Genomic DNA, 22911 nt, shown 5'->3' with positions numbered 1-22911 from the left:
CGTCTCATCCAAAGGTCTTTCGCACAGTACAACAGGCGCTCCTTTGTGAGTGCTGACATACCTCTGGGCCGTAAAATCATTACTCCTATCGATGAATTCCAGCGATGCCTCGTTGTACTGTGCTTCTACCGTAGGTGCCTTTGAGGTTGACTGGAATAAACGAAAATCGGGCACTGCTGTGAAAACGGTGGCACTTACGAGTTGCCTCTCTTTATGCTCAATGGTAGGATCGGCAGTTAAGTCGAAATTTGGTTAGGTGAAAATTGCCGTTAAAGCTACGTTCGCAGACGATGCTGCTGCTGCAAGAGCTCATCTGCTGGGCTCGTAAAATGACGGCTGTCGGCAGCATGAGTAGGCGCCTGAAGCCCTCGATGTGGCTGTTGAGGAGTCTCATCATGCACTTTCTCATTCAGAACACGCAGACCGTTTTTGCAGTATTTTAGTCTGGCGTGAATAAGCATTAGGTCAATAATAGTCCGCTCGTTCGATTTTAGTAGATTACTTGCCTCATGGCAGAGCCAGGTCTGAAATCCTCATTGAATCACACGCTTCCTCATGATGCGGTCCATGGCGTATCGTTGAAGCCCTCTTCTTCCCTCTCCGGTGGGGATCGATGGCGGAGCTCCTGTTATCTTCCTGAAGGGCCGTTGTCGTTCCTCTTGCAACCTTCAGGAAGGATCGATGGAGGAGCTTAGACTACCCTCCCGGGTTTTGGCACCAAAAATCATAGAAGGAGGGCATACACCAGGACGCCTCTGAATACGTTTAATCTCGACTGTCCCCGAGATTCTCAATCTGCCAGCATGGCGCTCAACCTCTTCCACGCGTGCCCAAGTCCCAAACCTCGTCTTCGTCCTCTTCATTCTATTTGAAGATTCCCTCATGAATCTGCAACAGTTTTGCCGCAAGCACGGCGTTCATGTTGCCAGGATATAAAATGAGCTTATATGCGTGGAATACCAGCTCCCTCGTGGCAAGTTTTATGGCGTGGTTTACAAACTTGCCTGCGTCGATTGTTCATCAGTTACGTAGACAAAAATATTCTGCGAGACGCCTGATCGAAGGATCATCAGTACGACGTACTGAAGAAAATGTGACAGCGAGCATTACTGCGGAGAGCGAAGAAAGCTGGAAACGAAATTGGCAGGGACGAAGCAGAGATAGTGATAACGGGAAGGAATGTATCAGCACGCCACACGCTCGAGTAGCTCATCATCCAGACTACGCCTAATACAATAAGCAAGAATAAGTACACGTTGCACTCTATCTATGCGAAATTTCTAAAAACGATATTAAGTGCTACAAAAGCAGTCAGTCCCTCAGAAGTGCAGCCAGTTCATCATTGTGAACAAGGAAGCCGTACCACTTCTGAACCGTAATTTTTTCTCCACCATGGCCAGTGACAGTGAACATCAAGTGCGATCAACACTAAAGACCACAGAGCACGACACCAGTTTTCCTCAACAGGTAAAAATGTCATCTGTGTGGCAAGATTTCAATGCAATTTGTAAGTTTTAATGCTTCAATATGTCCCAAAATATAATTTAGGCACTATAGACCCCTTAAGAGCGATAAGGCGAAAACCCTTGGGGTTGGTTCTACTACAGGGTTAATTTCAGAAAACCCCAGCAATAACCCAGTGCAGGACAGCGCCTTCTTCCATGCCGGATCCGAGGCGAGTAGCTCCACTCGGCGTGGCTAATGATGTGTGCTCATTTCGCATTCGGTCTTCAGAGCTGGTTTGAAAGGCTTCACGTCCCAAAGCGACTCAGGTTATGTGAGAAGCCATAGTGGAGGGTTACGGAAATTTCGACCAGCTGATGTTCTGTAACGCGTGTGGCATCACGCTACACACGGACACCTTGCATTTCACCTTCATCGAAAAGCGGCTGCCGTGGTCGGGATTCGATTCAATAAAAAAAAAAAAGTCTGTCAAGGTTGTGAATCGAACCACTTAGCATACTAACAGGCTCTAAACTATAACTCGCACCTGTAGGTCCCTCTGAAATCGGCGCCACTTGACCGTCCCAAAGACGCGTGGCCTGTGCGTGGACACTGGGCCAGCAGCATCTCATGTGATAGCCCTCTTTAAATACCAGCAAAAAAAATATGCATATATTGAGTGCATTTTGTTACAAACATCGTAGCTAGCTATTTTTCAACAGTAATCATAACTTTTGAGTGTACAATTTGTTCATCAAGTGAGTAAAAATAAAAGGTCTGCTAATGCACCTCGATGGAAGCGAAAAACACTGGACGCCAATATACTGAGCGATGTAAGTGCACGTGAAAAAAATTCCGTTGTTCGAAATTTCCGGGATCCCTCCACTGCAGCGTCCCTCATAGCCGCTGCGAAAGATTTGAACCTGTGCGCAAACCAAAGCAATCCTAAATTGGGAACGTTGAAGAATGAAATATACTAAGATTACGCCTTACTAATCAGCTGTCAGCTGTTTTACTGGGGCTAGGGCACTCCGTCTTTTTGCAAGATTGGTCCCATATTTATGGGACGTCTTTCGGCTATTCCAGGTCATCGGCGCTTACATGCTAACGTGTTCATATCTATATTAACCACGTATGCCGGCAATTTCTTTTTCACACATGTCCTATTATTTGTTGTCGTAGGTTCAGACAGCAAGAGGTGAGACCACAGATGCTCAGGAGTACAGTGATTTGTTTGTCTTCGACAAATTAGCCTCAAAAAATTTCCTAAGACAACGACACTATAATTTCACGCCTATTCAGGCACGCGTAAAAAGTTGAAAGTTGTTCGAACACGGCCACACAGACTATATTTGCCGGCTGGGATATACAAACTTGGTTTCGCCCCTAGAAGTGCAAAGAAGAGTTGTAAAGCCTCCTCCATGCGGCATCCCTAATACTTCCGGGCGCCAGGCCAAGGACGGCTGTACACATTCTTAGCCGGCGTTTGGTTTCGAACCAACCATTTGTCACACCTTACGCAGGCACCTGTCGCCTCACAAACATGAATTATTATTATGGTATCCCCAAGACCTAAGTGGTCCCATGATGGGCCACTTCTTGTACTTGTCCGAAGTGAAGTATCCTTTCATATTCGGCAGCTCTTCAAACCTCTTGAGGTACTCGCAGATCGCAGGGTATTTCTCCACGGCCCCCGGCTTGAACTCGCGGTGCCAGTCGAGTCCCTCGTAGAGCAAAAAGTCCACATATGTGAGGCGATCTTGCAGTACCCACTTCCTGCCGGCCAAATGTTTCTCCCAGGGCTCCAGCGTGTCCTTCAGGTTCTCGGAGTACGATTTAAGCCCACCCCGGTAGCGCGGCTGCGGTATCGCCTCGTAGGCGAGGATTAAACACAGATCCTGTGCCTGCTGCTCCAGCACGTCCAGCTCTGTGGCCTCTTCTTCGCTCCTGCGCCATGACCATGAGGAAATACGAGTATAAACACAACAGCAAGCACGGACAAGGAAAATAACTGAGGCTTATAAATAAATAGATAATGGTGCCTCTACTGTGTCAGTGGTGTATAACAGGCTTCCAGCCAATGGCTGCTAAATATGGACGCCCTGGGCGAACAAAGGAGTTTTATGGCGAAAGCCCTCATAAGCTCGCGAGTGCGGGCAAAAATACCCGTCCACAGAGAGTGCCACACCGCCCATGTCGAAGAATGACACGATTTATGAGTAAAAGAATGGTTGTATGTATTATAAGGTGGAAACATATCTCTAATTGCAAACTTTCGTGGATGTGGAGTAATTAGTTAATTAAAGCCAAAAATATCAATTCTATGCCAAAATAGCCATTGACATCGATATAGTGTGCAGACTTCAAAACAGCCACGGACTTCAAAATCGCGCAAAATACGTCAAGACTGTGCAAAAACGTTACACAGATTTAAAGGAGTATAGACACGTACATTTTCTGTTCCGATATTTTTGCATTAATCGATCCACAGTGGTCCAAAACAGAGGGACTGCGACCCAAAAAGCCCCAGCACAAATCAATTAATTTATTACCAGTGCATTTATCAGGGCCAGTTTCAATTTCGCTCTCTCCGGACACGAGCGCGCGATGACGTCAAAGATATGAGAACGCCACACGAGCGCGCCCTACCGGCAAGGTTGGTGATCGCGTAAACACAAAATCTGATGACGCATTCGGGTCGCGTTTTTCGTCTGCTTGCTGTCGCACGTGCAAGAAAATATCGTCGTCGAGCAGCGCTTCAGCGTAGCATATTTATTACTGTGACGTTGTTTCTCCCAATACCGTGGTTGGTACTAACATTGCCGGGCACTTTAATCCCGACCCGCTCGCCTTCGACTCAAGCAACGAAGCAGGAATCAGGAGCAGCCACGAAAGCTTGGTGGGTTGACGCGCAGGAAATGTCAACTGGTAGGAATGTTGAACAAAGGAACCGTGAAGATGCTGCTTTATCAGTCCGGTTGGCCAGCGCTGTGAGCCAAGCTGTTCTAAAAAAATGTTTTAGTAATGACGCGATCAGCCACCGTAGCCCATAAGCTCTCCCAATGGCTCCCGTCCTCACGCCTGTTCACGCGCTGATTGGTCCCGACGAGGCAGGCCTGCGTGCCGCCGTCCAAGCATGTGGCGCCATCTTGCGCAATCAATGCAGTCTGGGTGCGTAAAGCCGTAGCCGCCGCGTTCTGCTCGCAAGTTATAGCTGCCTCATAGCATCCGCTATCGGTAATCATAGCTATCGCGGATCGCTGTTCATTCGCTTACATAACTATTTGTACAAAGGACTATCAGTCACGAATAAACTGCGCGGATTATTCGGCCAATACGGAGGTCCTGGTAGAAATTACAGTGATACAAGCGAACTTTTTTTTCCTACAGCTGCTGCCCGGTGCGATGCAGCTGATGTCTGCTAGCTCCGCTGCTGAGGGCGTCGCGCAAAGTTAAGTTAAATTGGTTCACAGGAAGGGAAAGGCGCAGTAACTGTCACACTTGCTCTGTGGACACCCGAACCGCGCCGTAAGGGAAGGGAGGAAGGTGGGAGTGAAAGTGGAAAGAGAGAAAGGGGAGCCGTAGTGGAGGGCTACGGAGTAATTTCGACCACCTGGGGATCTTTAACGTGCGCTGACATCGCACAGCACACGGACGCCACTTCGTTTCGCCTCCATCGAAACGCAGCCGCCGTGGTCGGGTTCGAACCCGGGAACTCCGGCACAGTAGTCGGGCGTCTTACCACTGCACCACCCCGGCGGGGCCGCGCAAAGCAAGAAAATATTTCGATGTAAAACCAGCTAGGGCTAGCGACGTAGGCGGGGTGCGCCGCTCCCCGCCTACGTCGCTAGCCCTAGCTGGTTTTACATCGAAGCGCCAGCGAAAGGCGCTTCGGAACGGGCTAACAATGTAATAAACGTCGGAGTTTAGCGCCGCTTTACTGGCAAGCCCATCGCGCAAAGCAAGAAAATATTTTACGAGATGGGCTTGCCAGTAAAGCGGCGCTAAACTCCGACGTTTATTACATTGTTAGCCCGTTCCGAAGCGCCTTTCTCTGGCGCTTCGATGTAAAACCAGCTAGGGCTAGCGACGTAGGCGGGGAGCGGCGCAGTATGTTACCGGCGCGCCATCGTGAGGCACCGTTGCCGTAAGCCCTGCACTTGTGCAGGCAGGCTGTTGGGGCCTGAGTTTAGCAGTCAGTCTCCATACGGACACCGGTTAGGTAATTGTAACATGCACCAACGAAGAAGCCACCGAGTAAACCCAGCAGAAGCGTAGTTCTTTCTCACGACGACACATGGCCGGACTCGGGCCATGTGTCGTCACTGCTCTTTGCTTTGTCGACTCCTCGTCACAGTTTTTCTATTACGTCATGTTGTTTACCTATGTACGCGTTTTCGTCACAGAGATGTCGATGCCAATGGGTTTTGAAAAACGGAGTACTTGCCTGGCTTGTTTGTAAAATCAAATTAAAATATCTTCGCGGAAACGTGCGAGGTTGGGATTGCTTGGGGAGCATCTCTGTATAACCAGGAAAGCAATCGTATTCCTTCCGACGCTTCAAAAAATGGTGTCTATACTCCTTTAATGTCTGGCCTCGTCATTGCGTTACAACATCAAAAAACGTCAGTCAAGAGTAAAAGAGAAAAAATGGTTAAAGAGAAAGAACAGTAAAAACCGTAAATTAGACAAACCCAGCACAAAAAGGAAAAAGCAGAAAGAGTAAGAAGAAAAAGAGTAAAATGAGCAAAAAGAAGAAAGAGAAAAGAAAGAAACAAATGAGTGAAAAATGGCAATTGAGCACAAAGAATTGCAAGAAAGGCTTTAGACTTACCGAACTTGAGAGAGATCTAAGTGCCTCCCATAAATTTTCACTCACCCGAAGGCAGAACCAGATTTGGGGGACGCTTAGTTCAGGCCTTTCAAGGTATGAGGCAACAGCGTTAAGGTCTCCCATCTGTGCCTCTCACTGCGGGCCCTCGTTTGCATACATACACTCTACTTCTGGCTATATATCCTTTAAAAAAGTTGAATGCATAATCTCTGAATACTTTTTATAGACTCTGTAACCATCCTTCAGACTTTTTTTTGTCTATAGACAGATGTCTATAACTGCCCTAATGTATATTTGTTTAGACAATTCATACACTATCAATAGATAAAATTCTACAACGGAAATATTTCTTTACAACTATAGGGAGTTCGCATACAGTCTATAGCCAAAAGTCTATAACGGCATTAATTTCGTTTTGGCCAAACGCAATCTTGACTGTCTACAGATTAAAGTTCCCTAATAGGTATAGACACCCAAATGTGATGGCATGTTTCATCTTGTTACTGATACGTCAGACATTCCTGTATATGGATCACACGTGCTTTTCGTCTATGACCCCCGTAAATATTGTAACATAGATACACGCACACAAAGGGTAGATGTATTCACAAATATTTACAGAGGGGTAGCATACCACAGCATAGACGAACAACTTAGGCCAGCGGCGCCCGGCACGAACCACACACACTTCGTCTTCCCCGCGTTCCACCCATGAGCACAGCACTTTGTCCTGGTCATTGTCCCTTGACAATATTTTAATTGAATTTAATTTTCTCACCACTTTCGGTTCTGGCTTCAGCAGCTGAGACTGTGACATCACAATTCAGTCTAGGCAATGCGCAGCATGAAAAAAAAAAACAGCGAAATAGCGATGTAACCGCTGACTCTTCATTTGTTGTAGTTCCTGTATATGAGACAAGTCGGCTTTGGCGTCGCAGTAAGTTCAAACGACAGAGCAATGATAAATATCGCTGTCTTTTTCATCCCTCACGTGATCTAGACTTGACTTCGACGTCACAGGAATTACTTGGTTGTTAAGCGTTGTTAAGCGTTGTTAAGGTCGTTAAATTGGAGTTAAGCATCAGTGACGGCTGAACAAGCTGCGCTTTCGGTTCCCCGACAAAATAAAGTAACAATGTACGGACATGTACGTCATGCATGTGTACCTCCATTTTTTTCTGTTTGTCCCTCCTCTTTTTCCGAGTTTATATCTATGTCGCTAAGCATCAGTTGCGTCAGCAACAAGCACGGATGGAAAGCGGTAGTAAATTGCAATTCACAGAAATGGCAGAATATCGATACTGCAAATTTCTCCTGTCCGATGATATTGTGCTTCCTTTCTTTCTTTTCTGTATGTATCTACGTTCTATATTACGTACATGTCATTATAAATAATGAGTCAGAGCCATATTTTACCACTAATGAGGGCTTTCAAGTTTTACTTCAATGTTTCCATTTCCTTTGCATTGTGGAGTGTTTTTTGCGCCATGCTGTAGCCATTGTTAAGAATCTTGGACCTAGTTAAAATGTCTCTGCGCAGATTCAGATTCTTTTTTACTCATAGCACAATGTCGAACTGCAATCGAACATCAATTGTTGAAGTATATTTGCCGCTTCTCCCTGCCCGTTATTCAATTACAGAAGCAAATATTTGTAACAGATGTAAACTTCTCTTAGGATTCCAAAAGTTTCGAAATCTCAATCCTGAGATTCAAACTACTACAGAGCACTACCATAGATACACATAGAATTTCTGTTAATACATCGCGTTAAAGCGCTTGAAGGATATAAAGCTAAAATTTTAACCAATTGCAAAACGTACATGGTTCTGCCTGTTACATTATTTCTACGTGGACTTCTTTTCGGAAGTAACTGAGTTAACTTCATGCCGTCCGTTCCTCATGGCAAGCAAAATACTAAAAAAAAAAAAACAATCTTCGTTGCATCGCTAATTCAGTTCACACGTTTTATTTTAATAACATTACTCTGCGATTCCAGGCAATATTATTGTGAAGTGGGAACACTACCCAAGATTTATGCTACTATTTACATTACTCCCGCCGTGATGACTCAGTGGTTAGGACGGTCTCAACCCAAGGACGCGGGGACAATGCCAGTCGCAACGGCAGCTTTCGACGAACACGAAATGCAAAACCGCCCATGTGCTGTCAGGGCATGTTAACGAGTCCGATGTGTAAAAATATAATCTCCTAGGCGCACATCATAGCTTGAGTAGCTTCGGGACGTTAAACCCTATAAACCAAACCAAACCTAACTGTACTCCAGATTTGCTCTATGTTGTTTTCTTTGGATTGGTACAAGAGTCATCCGAACCAGCTAAGCGACTGCTATGTGAAACCAATTTTTTTTTTCTCTTTTCAAGCGTTCAGAAAGGCGCTCCCAGTACGGTTACCTGAGCGTTAGCAAATATATAGGTGAAGACAGAGCCAACCCCATACCTAGCAGTCATGCCATACTTCCTGCCCAGGTGACGAAGAATGGCCACGCTCTGGGTGATCCTGATGTCACCATCGATGTAGTACGGCAAGTTTGGAAACTTGAGGCCCAGAGCAAACTTCTCCCTGAGCCACTGATCGCGACCGTAGTCCGGCGGCGTACCGTGATCGTAGCGCTTTTCCTTGAACACCACGCCCTTGTAGACGAGCAGGTTCCGGATGGCCTGCGCAAAACCTCGCACGTCCCAGTAGCCGAGGACAGGAGCCATGCCTTCCGAATTGTGACGCTCTTCAAACAAGGCCAGCCCGACCTGCAACTAAAGCAAGGTGCATGTAGCAGCGTAATTTGCGAAGTGATCACTGCATTAAATTTGGATAAAATACGAGCAACACCGCTGTGACGGCACTGACCACCCGATATACGGCTGTATCTCATTTGAGGATGCATCACGAACTAGTTGCTGCGGAAAAGATATCCACTAGCAGCGCATCAAAAGAGCAACGCAGTCAACGCCGACCTGTTGTTTCTGATTTATTTATAGGAAGGGAAAGGCGCGGTAACTGTCTCACTTGTTTTCTGTGGACACCGCAACCGCGCCGTAAGGGAAGGGAGTGAAAGTGGAAAGAGAGAAAGAGGAGCCGTAGTGGAGGGCTACGCAGTAATTTCGACCACCTGGGGATCTTTAACGTGCGCTGACATCGCACAGCACACGACGCCTCTTCGTTTCGCCTCCATCGAAACGCAGCCGCCGAGGTCGGGTTCGAACCCGGGTACTCCGGCACAGTAGTCGGGCGTCTTACCACTGCACCACCCCGGCGGGGCGACCTGTTGTTTTGGTCGTGATATGTAAGAACCATTTTGAGAGGGAGTTGGGGCTTCATATCTATACTGATTTTACAGACTTACCGACAGCGCGTCCTTTGGCGGAGGTTGCTTTTCCTGGGCTTCAGTGTGGAGCGTTTCGAGAAGAGCGCGCACGTGTGTACTCAAGGGGAACGGCAGTAAGGCAGCGTAGGCCGGCACAGAACTCCTACCAGATCATGACGTTTGTAGTTTTTTTCAAGGGTCTCTGGAGAATACCTTAACGCATCCAAAGTGCAAGAAAAAACTGTTGACAGCAAACAAGCCTCAGCCAGCATATTTATGCGTATGTACAAACAAACAAAGCTTTCTACCAGAAACGCTGATAACAATGGGAAAACAGAGTCCGGCTTGCGTATACCTGAATGAAGCTCGCATGCATCAGTTTCCAGATATATATGTTGATTTAAGCGTACTTAATATAAATCAGCATGCTCATCGTCATCCGTAAAACATGCACAGCCACTGATGGAAGGTGCGGTTATGACTATTTTTGCCTCTGGTATTCTTTCCAGTAGTAAAAGCGACGCCTTTTCCCTCATTTTCCAAAGTCATAAATTTGCGTAGCTACATGCTTGTTTTTGCTTTTGTGTTTACTTCAGGTCTTCTTAAACTTTGCAAAGCAGATGGGCAACGCGGGAATTTAATTAGGCATAGGATGCTGAACGGAGTGCTAGCGTGACCAACAAGTGAAGTGGAGGCAGTGGCCGAGATAAAAAGTGGTGTAAGAGACCTCCGCTAAGTAGGACTTCGCACCAGCCTCATGGCTCCCCATGTGTCAAAAGCGCTGAGTTGCAGAAGATTCACATAAAGTGCAACAATATTGCCTTCACGTGAGACCAAATAATGTTCGTCTCCTGGTCGCTTGCAACAGGCTCGACGGGAAAACTGGATAAAAGACCCGTTCTGGTCTTCGTCCCAAGTGTGAACGACGCACCGCTATGTTGATGCAGTAAACAGCCTGCAGCCTCTCGAAATCGAAAGGCCAGGGCTTCCCTAGAGGACTCGTGAAAGAAAGTTGCACAGTTATCACCGCCGTGGTGATATAACTCCGAGCTAGAGCCGCACCTACCACTGCCACCTCCTTCTATGGTAAAAGCTTCTCCTGGTCGCAAGAGGTAGAGGGAAACGAGCGTGCACACGTCGCGCCATACCATACATCTTCTGGATTAACCCTCATCACCCCATTCACCTGATCACCTCCAGCCCCTCACCCCATACGAGATACTCCAATACATTCATTTAGCGAGAAAAACGTTCCTAGGACCTGCTAATGGAGTGGATAAATCGAAAGAGTGTCACATCAGTCGTTTATAGAAACACTGTCTCAACCTGGACTACACGCATTTAGTCCAGATTCCTTTTGAGCTGAATGCACATTTTTTTCGGCTAGAATGCAGACATTTACCATATCGCACACACTTGTCAAGAAAACTGGGCCGTACTATAGTGCTCTAGAAGATTGGGCAGTGTGTCGACCGCGCCGCGAAATACATGGGAGCGAGGGGCCGCTTTTGCGATGACGGAGGCGCCGCAGCGCAGAGGGCGCCACCAGCAACTGGTGTGTCAGCCGTCCGGGCGCCCGCGTATGCGCGCTGTGCAGTAGAGTGGATACCGCGCGCACTGTACGCTCTTGTTTGCTTGTGCGTCGTCTCGAGCTGTTCGCGACAAGATTTTACAAATATGCCGGTTACCGGTGCTCAGTACTGTTAGCAACCACCTAATTTATTTTCCATTTTGGCCGTCGGTAACACCTCGGGGAAGTAACATGACAGGCGTTGGCTCCGAAGAAAACAGCTTGGAGAGGGCCGGCGTACGACTCGCACAGCACGCTTCACTCGCCGTACAGCTTGCTTTAGCACTCCTAAAGCACCTAATTCACGTCCAGAAATGTAGTCGTTTTGAAAAGAGGGCTGTGTGGAGGCAGGATGTATGAAGAAGTGAAACTTACAACACGTGCGTTCGAGCGCTGACTAAAACTGGTCACAGTAACCCCATTATCAAAACAGTAAAAAATGGTATATTCCGTTGTTTTTCACGCCAACTATGCCGACTACAGTACGTCACTGAAGCCACAAGAGAGGTCGGTATTCAGTTGGAATGAAATAAATGTGGACTACCCCGCATGGAGGTAGATATATAGTAAAGTAAGGACATGAAAAACGAACGACACCACGCCAACTGGCCACTGAATAACGGAACACAGTGGGTCAGGAAAGGTGGAAGAACTGGGAGGTAAAGGTTTCACAGGAAAATAAAAAGAAACGTGTCGCCTACCAGGGAGGGAGAAAGGGGTTGGTGGAAGGCACGCAGCGCCGTGAAAAGAGCGACCGCGAATGTGAATAAAAGTTCAGAATTTTCGTGCGGCACGGCAAACGCATGACGAAGAAAACAGGCAGCTAAAGACGAAGAAAAATGGAGATATATTAAAAACAATAAAAAGAGAGGAAACAACCGAGCATAAGAACCAAATGAAGGCCCGGGAAGAGGAAAGCAGTGCACAAACAGGCTGCAATCGAACGTGTATATAAAGATATAAGCGTCGAAATTTAAGAGACAACAATTTGTGAAACTGTACACTAATCTAAGAACACACCATTTTCTTTTCTCTCCATAGTCTGAAACATTGTTGTAACGGGTAGCTTTATAAATACCCAGAGATGTGCGCTATACTTAAAACATTTAATCTCAATGCATTATAGTTTAACAGTGAAGTAATTGTTCCAGAAAATGTTTCCATTCTAGGGTGCGCAAGCCACCGATAATATGCAAGTCATTGCCTCCAGAAGGTCGCTCTAATCCTGTTTTATGTACATACAAAATAAAAAAAATTAATAGCTTTGAAAAAGAAATAACGACGGAAAATAGAGGACGCAGAGGCTATAGGGTACGCTTAATTCGCTTCCGCTAGATCATCCTTCTGCGAAAGAGAGGTTGTGAGGCCGGCACGGTTTCTCACCACGAACAAATAATAGCGCCATAGGTTCGAAGCTAGGTCGCAATTTACTCAAAAATTTGGCTCGGATGCACGGTCCTTTTCGACCGCTTCGCACTTCAGATTTTGCAAACTTCCTGTAAAATGTGAAGATTCAAAAAGTTTACCTACTTGGAGCACCAGAAAAGTTCCCACTTGAAGCAATGAAATTTAATGGGTTTTTGCGGCTTCGCTCTTGCGAAGTAAGCGAATCACGACAAGAGTTCCCAAAGGGAAAATAATTAAATTCCTTTGAAAGTATTTCACGTGTAGTATCAACCTTGTTAACAATTATAGTCTGGTTAGTACTGCAAAGAGCACCCGCGACAAGTAGCCCGATTATATATAGTCCGGTAAGCAGTAGTTGCAAGTATATCCAGTCGATTACTCATATTTCCATACCACACACTCAAAGAATAAACACGCATTATGTCCGCATTTGATTTCGCATTATATTAATTGCTTGCGTATTAGGTGCTCGTCATCTTTTTCGCATTTTTCCACTTTCTCTCGGTGCGCGCCAAGAACTGCATCATGCCTGCCAATTCGACGCTCAATTATAAGTGCTTTTATTTTTGTTTTTTGTTTGTTTGCTCTGGTACCATTTGATGCCAGTAACTGAGCGTCCGCACTGAAGTGCCCACTATGAACGTATTACGTATGTGACGGTTTTAATTTTTCATATTTTATTTGAAGTAATGCCCTAGCTGTACTTGACATTCTGGTTTTTTTTTTTTTGTTTTTTTTTTGTTCGCCCTTTGGTTAGTGGCACGCAAACAAATGTCCGCGATATACGTAATTGTTAATCACGAACAAAGAATAAATGCTTGAGTCGTGTATACCTTGTTTATTTTTTTTTTTGCCGGTAAATACCACAGTGCTTTAAATTAATACGGTAGTGAATAAATGTGTTTTGCTCGCACACTGTATTTGTAATTTCTATAAGCGGTGATTAGGGCGCATAAAGAACACCGATTAAAGAGATATATTACAGATTACTGATGATTTAAGATAAACGTTGTTATGTATTAATAAGCGCAAGCTGCAAAATGTAAACAGGTGTTCGCAAATAAAGTTTGTAAAAAATAGGTGTTCCTAAAGAGGCCTTACGAGGCACAAGCTTTGATTCGCATGTGCACTGTTTTTCTCCGCGTGTCAATAGCGCTCCTGGCAGCAGCCTTTATTCCCTTAAGAGAAGAACGAATGCAAAACACCACGCTTCATTGCAAACGTTAAGTACAAATTGCTCATCTGGACGATTTGTAACTGTCCGCAGGAAGAAATGTCGAGTTTCAGATAGCGATTCAAACATTGCGCGCTGCTCCGAAGGACTACCCAAGCGTGCACGATGTCTCCCGGTAGACGTAAAAGAATGGCAGGGATCAGTTTAAGCACCTGGAATAAGTAGCCCCTTTATTAATTATCACACTAATTGCGTAGCGTCTGAAAATCGTTCCAAAGAGAACCGCAACCCTCCTCTGTACCCCCGCTATCCCGCGGACGCTACGCGCCGAGCGGCGAACGTGGCACCCCTGTTGCACTTCGCGCCCTCTCGCGGGAGTCGGTTCTTGTCATCGCAAAAGCGGCCCGCTGTCCGCCGCCGGTCGTCACACTGCCCAATATTCTAGAGCACTATAGCCGTACTCCACAAAGAAAACTCAACGTGGGCTGGTTTGGAGGTTGCCCTGTCCAGCTCGAGCTGGCCGCGCGGCACGAAGTTCCTTGGCTGCGAGAGCTCGGCCAGCGTCGACAGCTAATGTTGTTTGCGGAGTGAGGACCCGAACAAACCTGACACTAAACCCTAAACTATTTTCTCAAAATAAATGTTTCACTTACTACTATTATATGTTCTAGCTAAATGCAACCAAGGTTTCAAAAAATACGGTTGACCCCAGCCCAGTGACACCATTTCAGAACTCCTATGCTAATCTGCGGTATTTTTTCTGTCGCCAAAGTTGATCAACTAGTAAAGACTAATTACCCATTTTTAATTACTGCCTTGAGAGAAAAAGTGCAAATGCGAAAGTTGTAGATGATCTCGAAAACCTGCTTACCACATTGTTTTCCTCACGCAGAGACTTGTGCAGTTCTATTTATAGGCCTTCAAAAAGTGCTGAACGTGCCCAGCTGTTATCTTAACTAAAGGGCTGAAAAATATATATAGAGGGTGCACAGCAACCATAGTTCTGCATAAAGAAACTAACAAAATTCCCATAAAGAAAGGTATTAGGCAAAGAGACACGATCTCCTCAGTGCTATTCACAGCTTACTTAGAAGAAGTATTTAGAAACTTGAAATGGGAGCAGTTAGGGATAAGGGTAGAGAGCCCTGCAGAGAAAAGCGGATTTGTTATCTGGGACGCGCCTCGGGGCTTTAAAGAAGGAGCATTTTATTATTATTATTATTATTATTATTATTTATTCAGCCAGGCATCGTTTTCGGCTGGTAAAAAAAAATTAAGTAAATTTTAGTTTGATAAAAACAACGCAGCTAGGCGTTTTTCGAGCAGGTCTACAACTTTTGTTGGGGCAATTTTTCTCTCAAGGCAATAATTACAAAATAGCTCATTAGTTTTTACTAATCAACTTTGGTGAACGAAACAAACTGAAAATACTTAGCATAAGTGACACAGAAGAACAGCTCTTATTTGGTTTGAGTGGTCTGGGGCTCACGGCATACTTTAAAAGATTGGGCACATTTAGCTGGAACACCCGGTATATATCGCATATGCATAACTAAGGCTCCTGGCGATATTTCGGGGCTTCCGGCCCACCTCCGCTGCCACATGCAAACGACCATTTTGTCAAACCTTTCGGCTGTTTACCGCGTGTTGCAGCACAGGCTGCTTTCTTTATGAGAAAAAGGCTAAAGAGGGGGGGGGGGGGGGGGGGGCGGACGCAGGTGGAACCCGACGGGAGGGCTTTCGTCCTGTGCAGGTTTCGCCGTGCAACGCTATCTAAGTAGCGAAATAGCTGCGACTGAGCCATAGGTTCAGACGTCTCGCGTGGAGACCTCGCTGCCACAAGGGGGAAATCAGCTGGAGAGGAGGATCAGATAACTACAGATTTGGTAAAGGACGATGGGTGGGGGGGGGGGGGGGGGTATCGTGCTAGAAAAACTGGCCACCCTGTATACGCAGTGCCTGGTGTCATCGACGGTACCGAAACCATGGAAAAATGCGAACATTATCCTCATTCATAAGGGAGGGGACTCTAGGGACCTTAAAAAGTACAGATCAATCAACTTACTGTCTGTTACGTATAAGGTATTTACTAAGGTAATCGCTAATAAAATCAGGACAACCTTAAACTGCAATCAAGCAAATGATCAAGCAGGTTTTCGGAAATGGTACTCTACTATCGATCATATCTATACCATCACCCAGGTGATAGAAAAATCGCTAATAGAATCAGGACAACCTTAGACTGCAATCAAGCAAAGGATCAAGCAGGTTTTCGGAAACGGTACTCTACTATCGATCATGTCCATACCATCAACCAGGTGATAGAAAAATCGCTAATAGAATCAGGACAACCTTAGACTGCAAGCAAGCAAAGGATCAAGCAGGTTTGCGGAAACGGTACTCTACTATCGATCATATCCATACCATCGACCAAGTGATAGAAAAATGCTCGGAATATAACCAGCCCTTATACATAGCTTCATTGATTACGAAAATGCATTTGACTCAGTTGAAACCTCGGCGGTGATGCAGGCCTTGCGAAATCAGGGGGTGGACGAGCCGTATGTGAAAGGGCTGAAAAATATATATAGAGGGTGCACAGCAACCATAGTTCTGCATAAAGAAACTAACAAAATTCCCATGAAGAAAGGTATTATGCAAGGAGACACGATCTCCTCAGTACTATTCACAGCTTGCTTAGAAGAAGTATTTAGAAACTTGAAATGGGAGCAGTTAGGGATAAGGGTAGATGGAGAATACCTCAGTAATCTGCGATTTGCTGATGACATTGCCTTGCTAAGTAACTCGAAGGATGAACTGCAAATAATGATTGATGACCTAGACAGGAAAAGTAGAAAGGTAGGCTTAAAAATCAATATGCAGAAGACTAAGGTAATATTCAACAGCCTCGGGAAGGAACAGCAGTTTACGTTAGGTAGCGAGGTACTGGAATTAGTAGGCGAATATGTCTACTTAGGACAGGTAGTAACCGCAGATCCGGACCATGAAAAGGAAATAACAAGAAGAATAAGATTGGGATGGACCGCATTTGGCAAGCACTCGCAGATTATGACTAGCAGTTTACCGGTATCGCTCAAGAGGAAAGTATACAACAGTTGCATCTTACCTGTACTCACCTATGGGGCTGAAACGTGGAGGCTAACCAAGAGCGTTCTATCTAAGCTGAGGATAACTCACAGGGCTATGGAACGAAAAATGGTAGGGGTAACATTAAGAGATGGGAAGCGGGTCAGAGAAATAACTCAAGTTACTGACATTCTAGTGAAAATTAAGATGAAGAAATGGGCATGGGCAGGACATGTAGTGCGAAGAGAGGATAACCGATGGTCGCTTAAGGTAACAAACTGGATGCCAAGGAAAGGAAAGCGTAGCAGGGGGCGGCAGAAAGTTGGGTGGACGAATGGGGTTAAGAAGTTAGCAGGGGTCAAGTGGATGCAGCTAGCACAGAACCGGGTTAAGTGGAGAAATAGGGGAGAGGCCTTTGCCCTGCAGTGGGTATAGTCAGGCTGATGATGATTATGATAAAGAATCGCATCAGTCCGCGGAGAAAGCAAACCCTAAGACATACTTGGACAAGCAAACACTAACAAATACTTGGACGCGCAAATGTTGAATTTCAGCTTAATGGGGTTATGCATGTAGGAAGGCAAATGCACGTGAGGTGCACTACGAGATGTCAGAGCACATTAATAAACGCCAGGAAAAATTTATTCCTGGCTAGCTTTTCGATAGCTTAACTGTAGTTTTGGGACGTTTACCACTACGCCCAGAAAACTCAACAATTCCAGCCTTAATATCCCCAAATGTGAACACGACACAATTCACGCAAAGCATGAGCAGGGCACATGTAAAATCGTAGCAGGTTACGCACGGTCGTGACGTCAACAGTGGTACTGTGGTCCAGATCGGAACCTGATCGACGCCTGATATAGTATGTAGCGATATCTACCGCACTATCACTTTGGTGCCGCTTCCTATCTTAGCATGTGGGGAGGGCTGAAGAATTTTTTTTCCTTCGATTTCTAGTTCTCTTTTCCGGCCCTCCCAGCGGTTAAAGCAGCTGATGGCAAAGGGAAGGCGAAGCGCATCACACGCACTACAGCTGAAAAAAAAAAAAAAAAGAAATTCTTAGTAGTTTTGTGAACACGCAGATTATGGCCCGTTTATTCATTGGTTTGGATTGTAGGGTTCAACGTTCCAAACCGACTCAGGCTGTCATAGTGGAGGGCGCCGAAAGTTTGATCACCTGGGGTTGTTTAATGTGCACTGACATCGCACAGGGCGCGGGCGCCTTGCTTTTCGCCACCATCAAAAAGCGGTCGCCCCGGCGCGGATACGATTTCAGTATTGCAGCACCGTAAGCAATGAGCCAACCCGGCGGTGACCGTTTATCGTGAGGGTAAGTTTAATGTGAGATGTTGCCATGCTCAACCAGATACCGTTTGCATTCAGCCACACAGAGAACGCTGTTGTCCTAAAGATCACCTCTGTTCTGTAAACTTCTGTCTTCTCATTAAGGCAGCTTGCTGCTAATGGGATACCCCAGTGTCTGCAGTGGTCCCCTTAATGTTTCATACGCCGCTGAAGTGTGGCCATCACGATCGGTACGGCGGATACTTGTGCGAGGATGCGCATTAGCATGAAACCGGCCCTCAGATCAGAACCAGCATACATGATGAAATCCAACTTTTTGTCAGTTTTATGTGGGTAGCACGTAAACAAATACGGCACTAGAACAGACAGCAGGCTAGATACAACTTTTCCGATCATTTTTCAGGCAAAGCCTGAAGGACAAGCCGCCTCGTAATTATTAGATGAAGTTAGCGTTGCACAAAGGACCACGCGTCAATATCCTTTTTTTTTTTTTCCCTCGCAAAACGTGCAGATGCACTCACTCAAAACGAAAGGGCTTGTGTCCGAATCCTTCAATGTGCAATTACAAAACAGCCACCCACCTCTCTCGCAGGTTTGCCTCGCGGAAGCGGCGAACGATCCGCTGACTGCGCTGCTGTATATCCTCAGTGCGTATATAAATAAGCGAGGCTCAATGCCGTAACATGTCCTCCACACGCGACATAAGCGCCGCTGTCGTTAACGCCAGCTTATCAGCCAAATTACGCAGACATATTTACCTTCGCTGTCAAGAGGAAGATGGACCCCTTCTTTCCCGTCTGCTATTATCACAAGACCTTTCTGGAGCAATAAACGTCTTTCCTATCCTAACCTTACAACATTCGCCCATTTTCATTATCCACGGTTACCTCGAGAGTGGCAATGAAGAGAACACGTGCGCAGAGAGCAGCTGCAGTGAAGTGCTGGCATGCCTTCCTGTAAACGTTTATACTCTGTGTCGCAAACTATTCGCATTATAGGCAGCTTTCTGTGGCAGTGCAATAAGAAGTGCATCAATTCGACGCGATGTCTCCGCAAAATAAGTGCTTAGCACATAGGCAGCGGCTGTACTTCTCGGCTTCCATTGCTTCCGTGAGAATTCGTATGCCCCATCAGCATAAAAGCCGGTTTTGTTGGCGTTGTTCCAGCGGACAGGGGCACCAAATTCACAAAACTTTATCGTATATCTATATAAGTTACTGGGGCTGCCAGCTGCGTTACCGCTACGGAGAGGGCTGCAAAGGTAGCACGCCCCCGGCTGTGCGAGATGTCATGCGATGGGCGAGGGTTTCGCCAGAATGTGGAAGCTCTTTCTCCTCTCTTTCTTCACACACACACACACACACACACACACACACACACACACACACACACACACACACACACACACACACACACACACACACACACACACACACACACACACACACACACACACACACACACACACACACACACACACACACACACACACACACACACACACACACACACACACACACACACACACACACACACACACACACACACACACACACACACACACACACACACACACACACACACACACACACACACACGCGCGCACGCACGCACGCACGCACGCACGCACACACACGCACGCACGCACGCACGCACACACACACACACACACGCACGCACGCACGCACACACACACACACGCACGCACGCACGCACACACACACACACACGCACGCACGCACGCACACACACACACACACACACACACGCACACACGCACGCGCGCGCACGCACAAGTCTACTTTCTCTCCCGAAAAGGAACTATAGTTACACTACGGTGTAAAAAAGCAACATAATTATAACACCTCGATGTTACCTGGACAGATGATACGCTTCGTGTACAGAAGCCTGAGTGCACATGTGTTTCGTCACCCACATCACAGCCCGATATTCGCTTCCTGTTTCCAGCTATTTCTTGGCATGATAATGCATCTCAAGGGCACACACGAAGAGGTCGGCCGCACAGTGAAGCAGTGGCGTCGAAAACAGCCGTTGTAAAATAATAAAGCGCAGTAAAGCATGTAGGGGTAGCCAGGTTGGCGCACGCGTCTTTGTGTTCTCGTTTTCTGCCCTTCGTGCATGCTTATCTTTCAACCTGCTATCATCACTGGATTTAGAGGCTATAGTCCGCGCACACAGGTTGAGAAATCCGATATATGGATTCTTAAAATTCCAACCTATACGTCACTTCTCAAATAGGAACACAGGTCACACCAGGAGCCGCAGATCACACAGGTACCGCACCAGACAAACCAGGCACCTAAAGGATTACTCCGGAGGTTTTTCGACATTCGCATATTCTGGTAAAAGGTTTAGTGTAGGTTGTCCTCTCCACCATGACCCATTCTACCGAATTTGGACGCATTGCGATAATTTATTCACGCGCAACTCGCTTTTAAAATATGCCCTTTTCGTAGCCTCAGTTAAGACAATTATGAAGAGAACAATGTGTCTGTGACGTCACCAACATTATAACCCTGGGGCCCTCCTCTACAATTCGCCATTTTGTTCAAATTGTGACGTAGGCGTGACGTGTGCATCAGGACGGTGCCAGGTTACGCAAGCACACAATCGGGTTACACATTCGGAAGGAAAAGGGAAATAAATTGACAGAGAAAGCGCGCTGTCGTCTGCTACTATATATTGGCGCCAAGTATAAAAAACGACGGTGCTCCTGCAGGAACCGATACTCTACGGTGCATTCCGTGATTCAGAAGCCTCGGGTTGCAGTGAGATGAGTGAAGTATCTTGTGGCGTTGCGGTATTACTGTGTCATAACATACTTGCGGTCGAACATTCGGCATCAGCTACGCACGGAACGGCTGCGCGAGTTTCAGAAGAGCAAGAACGGCAATGGAATATTCGTAGTTGGTTGATGCAAGCGCCGATGACCTCTCACGTTCACATGTCAGCGGCTTTTAAATGCAGGAACTAAAACGTTTAAGCACTTGGTCGTAAACAGAAGGAATCGACAGATTTCTAAAAACTCCAGCACTGACGAAGAGGCGCCATGCAGCGCAGCCGGTAATTTCCATCTCTGAGGACAACGCTCGCAGTCTCAAAGTATCAATGACTGTTAGATACTGGCTGTGCTATCCACCTGTTTCGAAAAGCCGCGTTATGAGCTACCGTCAGATCACCAAGTCTGCTTAAGTTTTTAACATATTGTGTCGGCTTGAGTTGTGTAGAGCGCGGAAAGCAGCGCAGAGAAAGAGATGGAGGGAGAGAGAGAGAAAGGATTCCACGCACGCACGCACACACGCACACACGCACACGCGCGCGCGCGCGCGCGCACACACACACACGAAGTGAAAGGCGTACGCTGAGCCTTACACCTAGTCGGTTAATTTCCATGCGCTGGCGTGCGATAAGCTCTTGCGAAACGCAAAAGATGTCCGAGAAAGATAAAGAAACAGAAGAGCAGAAGAGCAGGAAGGTTAATTATGCGATTCTCAGTTACCGTACACGTGCAGAGGGGGATAAACGGACAATAAGGAAAGAAAGCGAAATATGACTTAGGAAATCATGGTATGAAGCGAGGGCGGCGCCGCGCGCGCGTATTCTTTACAGTCGAAACGGTAAAATGCAAACCAATGAAGAGAGTTTATTTTCAGGCTATATTAAAAAAAAAGGAATCAACACAAAATGTCACTTAACTACATCATATGATTAGAGCTCTCCGTCATAACGTGCTCCAGAGTACTTAAATTCTTTTTTCTAAATATAAGCAAATGGTGAGCCCGCGTGCCTATTAAAAGAAAACTTTATATATAAAACACATCACATGTGGCAAGCAAACATGTGCCATGTACATGAAACATACATTCCTTTATTAAAATAGAGGCTGTGAGCATTTTTGCTTGCTTTGCCCATCGTGGAAAGGCTGTTCAATTCATTCACATTGCACTGAGTGCATAGTGAAAGGCAAAAGAGGCAGTGTTCAGGGCCGACATTTAAGAAAGTCCTTGGTGGTCCCTCGCTGCATTTCGCGCGAAGTTCTTGCACAACCATCGAATCACATGACCCCTCAAGTTGTACTCACATAAACGATCAGACAGATAATTAGAAAGCATCGCGGTGCTCTCTGAAATTAATGATTTGGTGGAGACAAAGGGAAGAAAACACGGGACTGCTGCCTTTATTTCTCTTTTCTTTGTCTCTGTGTTAAAGAGCGCCCTCGAAGTCATCATGAACAACCTACAACTCGCCCAAATTCCCCTTCTGTTGCTCTCTGAAATGCCTCGTCACGCGCAGATCAAGCACTTGAGTTAGCGGGCCGCATTGCTGCGCTTGGCAACGACGGCGCAGATCGATGGTTTTTTCGTGAGAGCAAAGCATTTGCAACGAGAGGGTAGCTACGACCCTCATGCGGCTGCAAATCTGCGTCTCTATTATTAATCCTCTAAAAGATGACGCAGCTGAAAAGTTCCCTTATGACGTCGTTTCTGTGCTTTCTGCAATTACAAGATGTGTCAGCTTACTTCACCACCCGCCAAACTCTCTACCAAACTGCGGTGAGCTAATAGCCGCCTACACTGCACGTCGAATTAGCCATGTTTTTTTCGCGGCCGCCTCAAGTTACAGTGGCCACTGTACTAAACTGTACTCAAGTGGTTCAAAATGAGACGCCCAACTTTGGCCCCTTACAGCAATGGCAGATCATCTGTGTAATGAAACGTCATTTTGACGTCATCATTAAATGTT

General features: G+C 46.3%; 1 protein-coding gene across 1 annotated transcript; it reads right to left on the bottom strand.

Moving 5' to 3' along the window:
* Nucleotides 1-1396: 1396 nt before the first annotated feature.
* On the bottom strand, nt 1397-18785 carry LOC146194798 (glutathione S-transferase Mu 4-like). The gene is made up of 3 exons (XM_084596126.1): nt 18729-18785; nt 8737-9044; nt 1397-3390 (listed from the first exon to the last, which is right to left on the bottom strand). The coding sequence occupies exons 2-3, from the start codon at nt 9000-9002 to the stop codon at nt 2979-2981; spliced, it is 678 nt and encodes a 225-aa protein (XP_084452252.1). The 5' UTR covers nt 9003-9044; nt 18729-18785; the 3' UTR covers nt 1397-2978.
* Nucleotides 18786-22911: the final 4126 nt, after the last annotated feature.

This window comes from Amblyomma maculatum, chromosome 3 (assembly GCF_055883805.1).
Source record: "Amblyomma maculatum isolate TAMU_Amacu chromosome 3, ASM5588380v1, whole genome shotgun sequence".
NCBI lineage: Eukaryota > Metazoa > Arthropoda > Arachnida > Ixodida > Ixodidae > Amblyomma > Amblyomma maculatum.
This window is presented reverse-complemented; position numbering and strand designations above follow the sequence as displayed.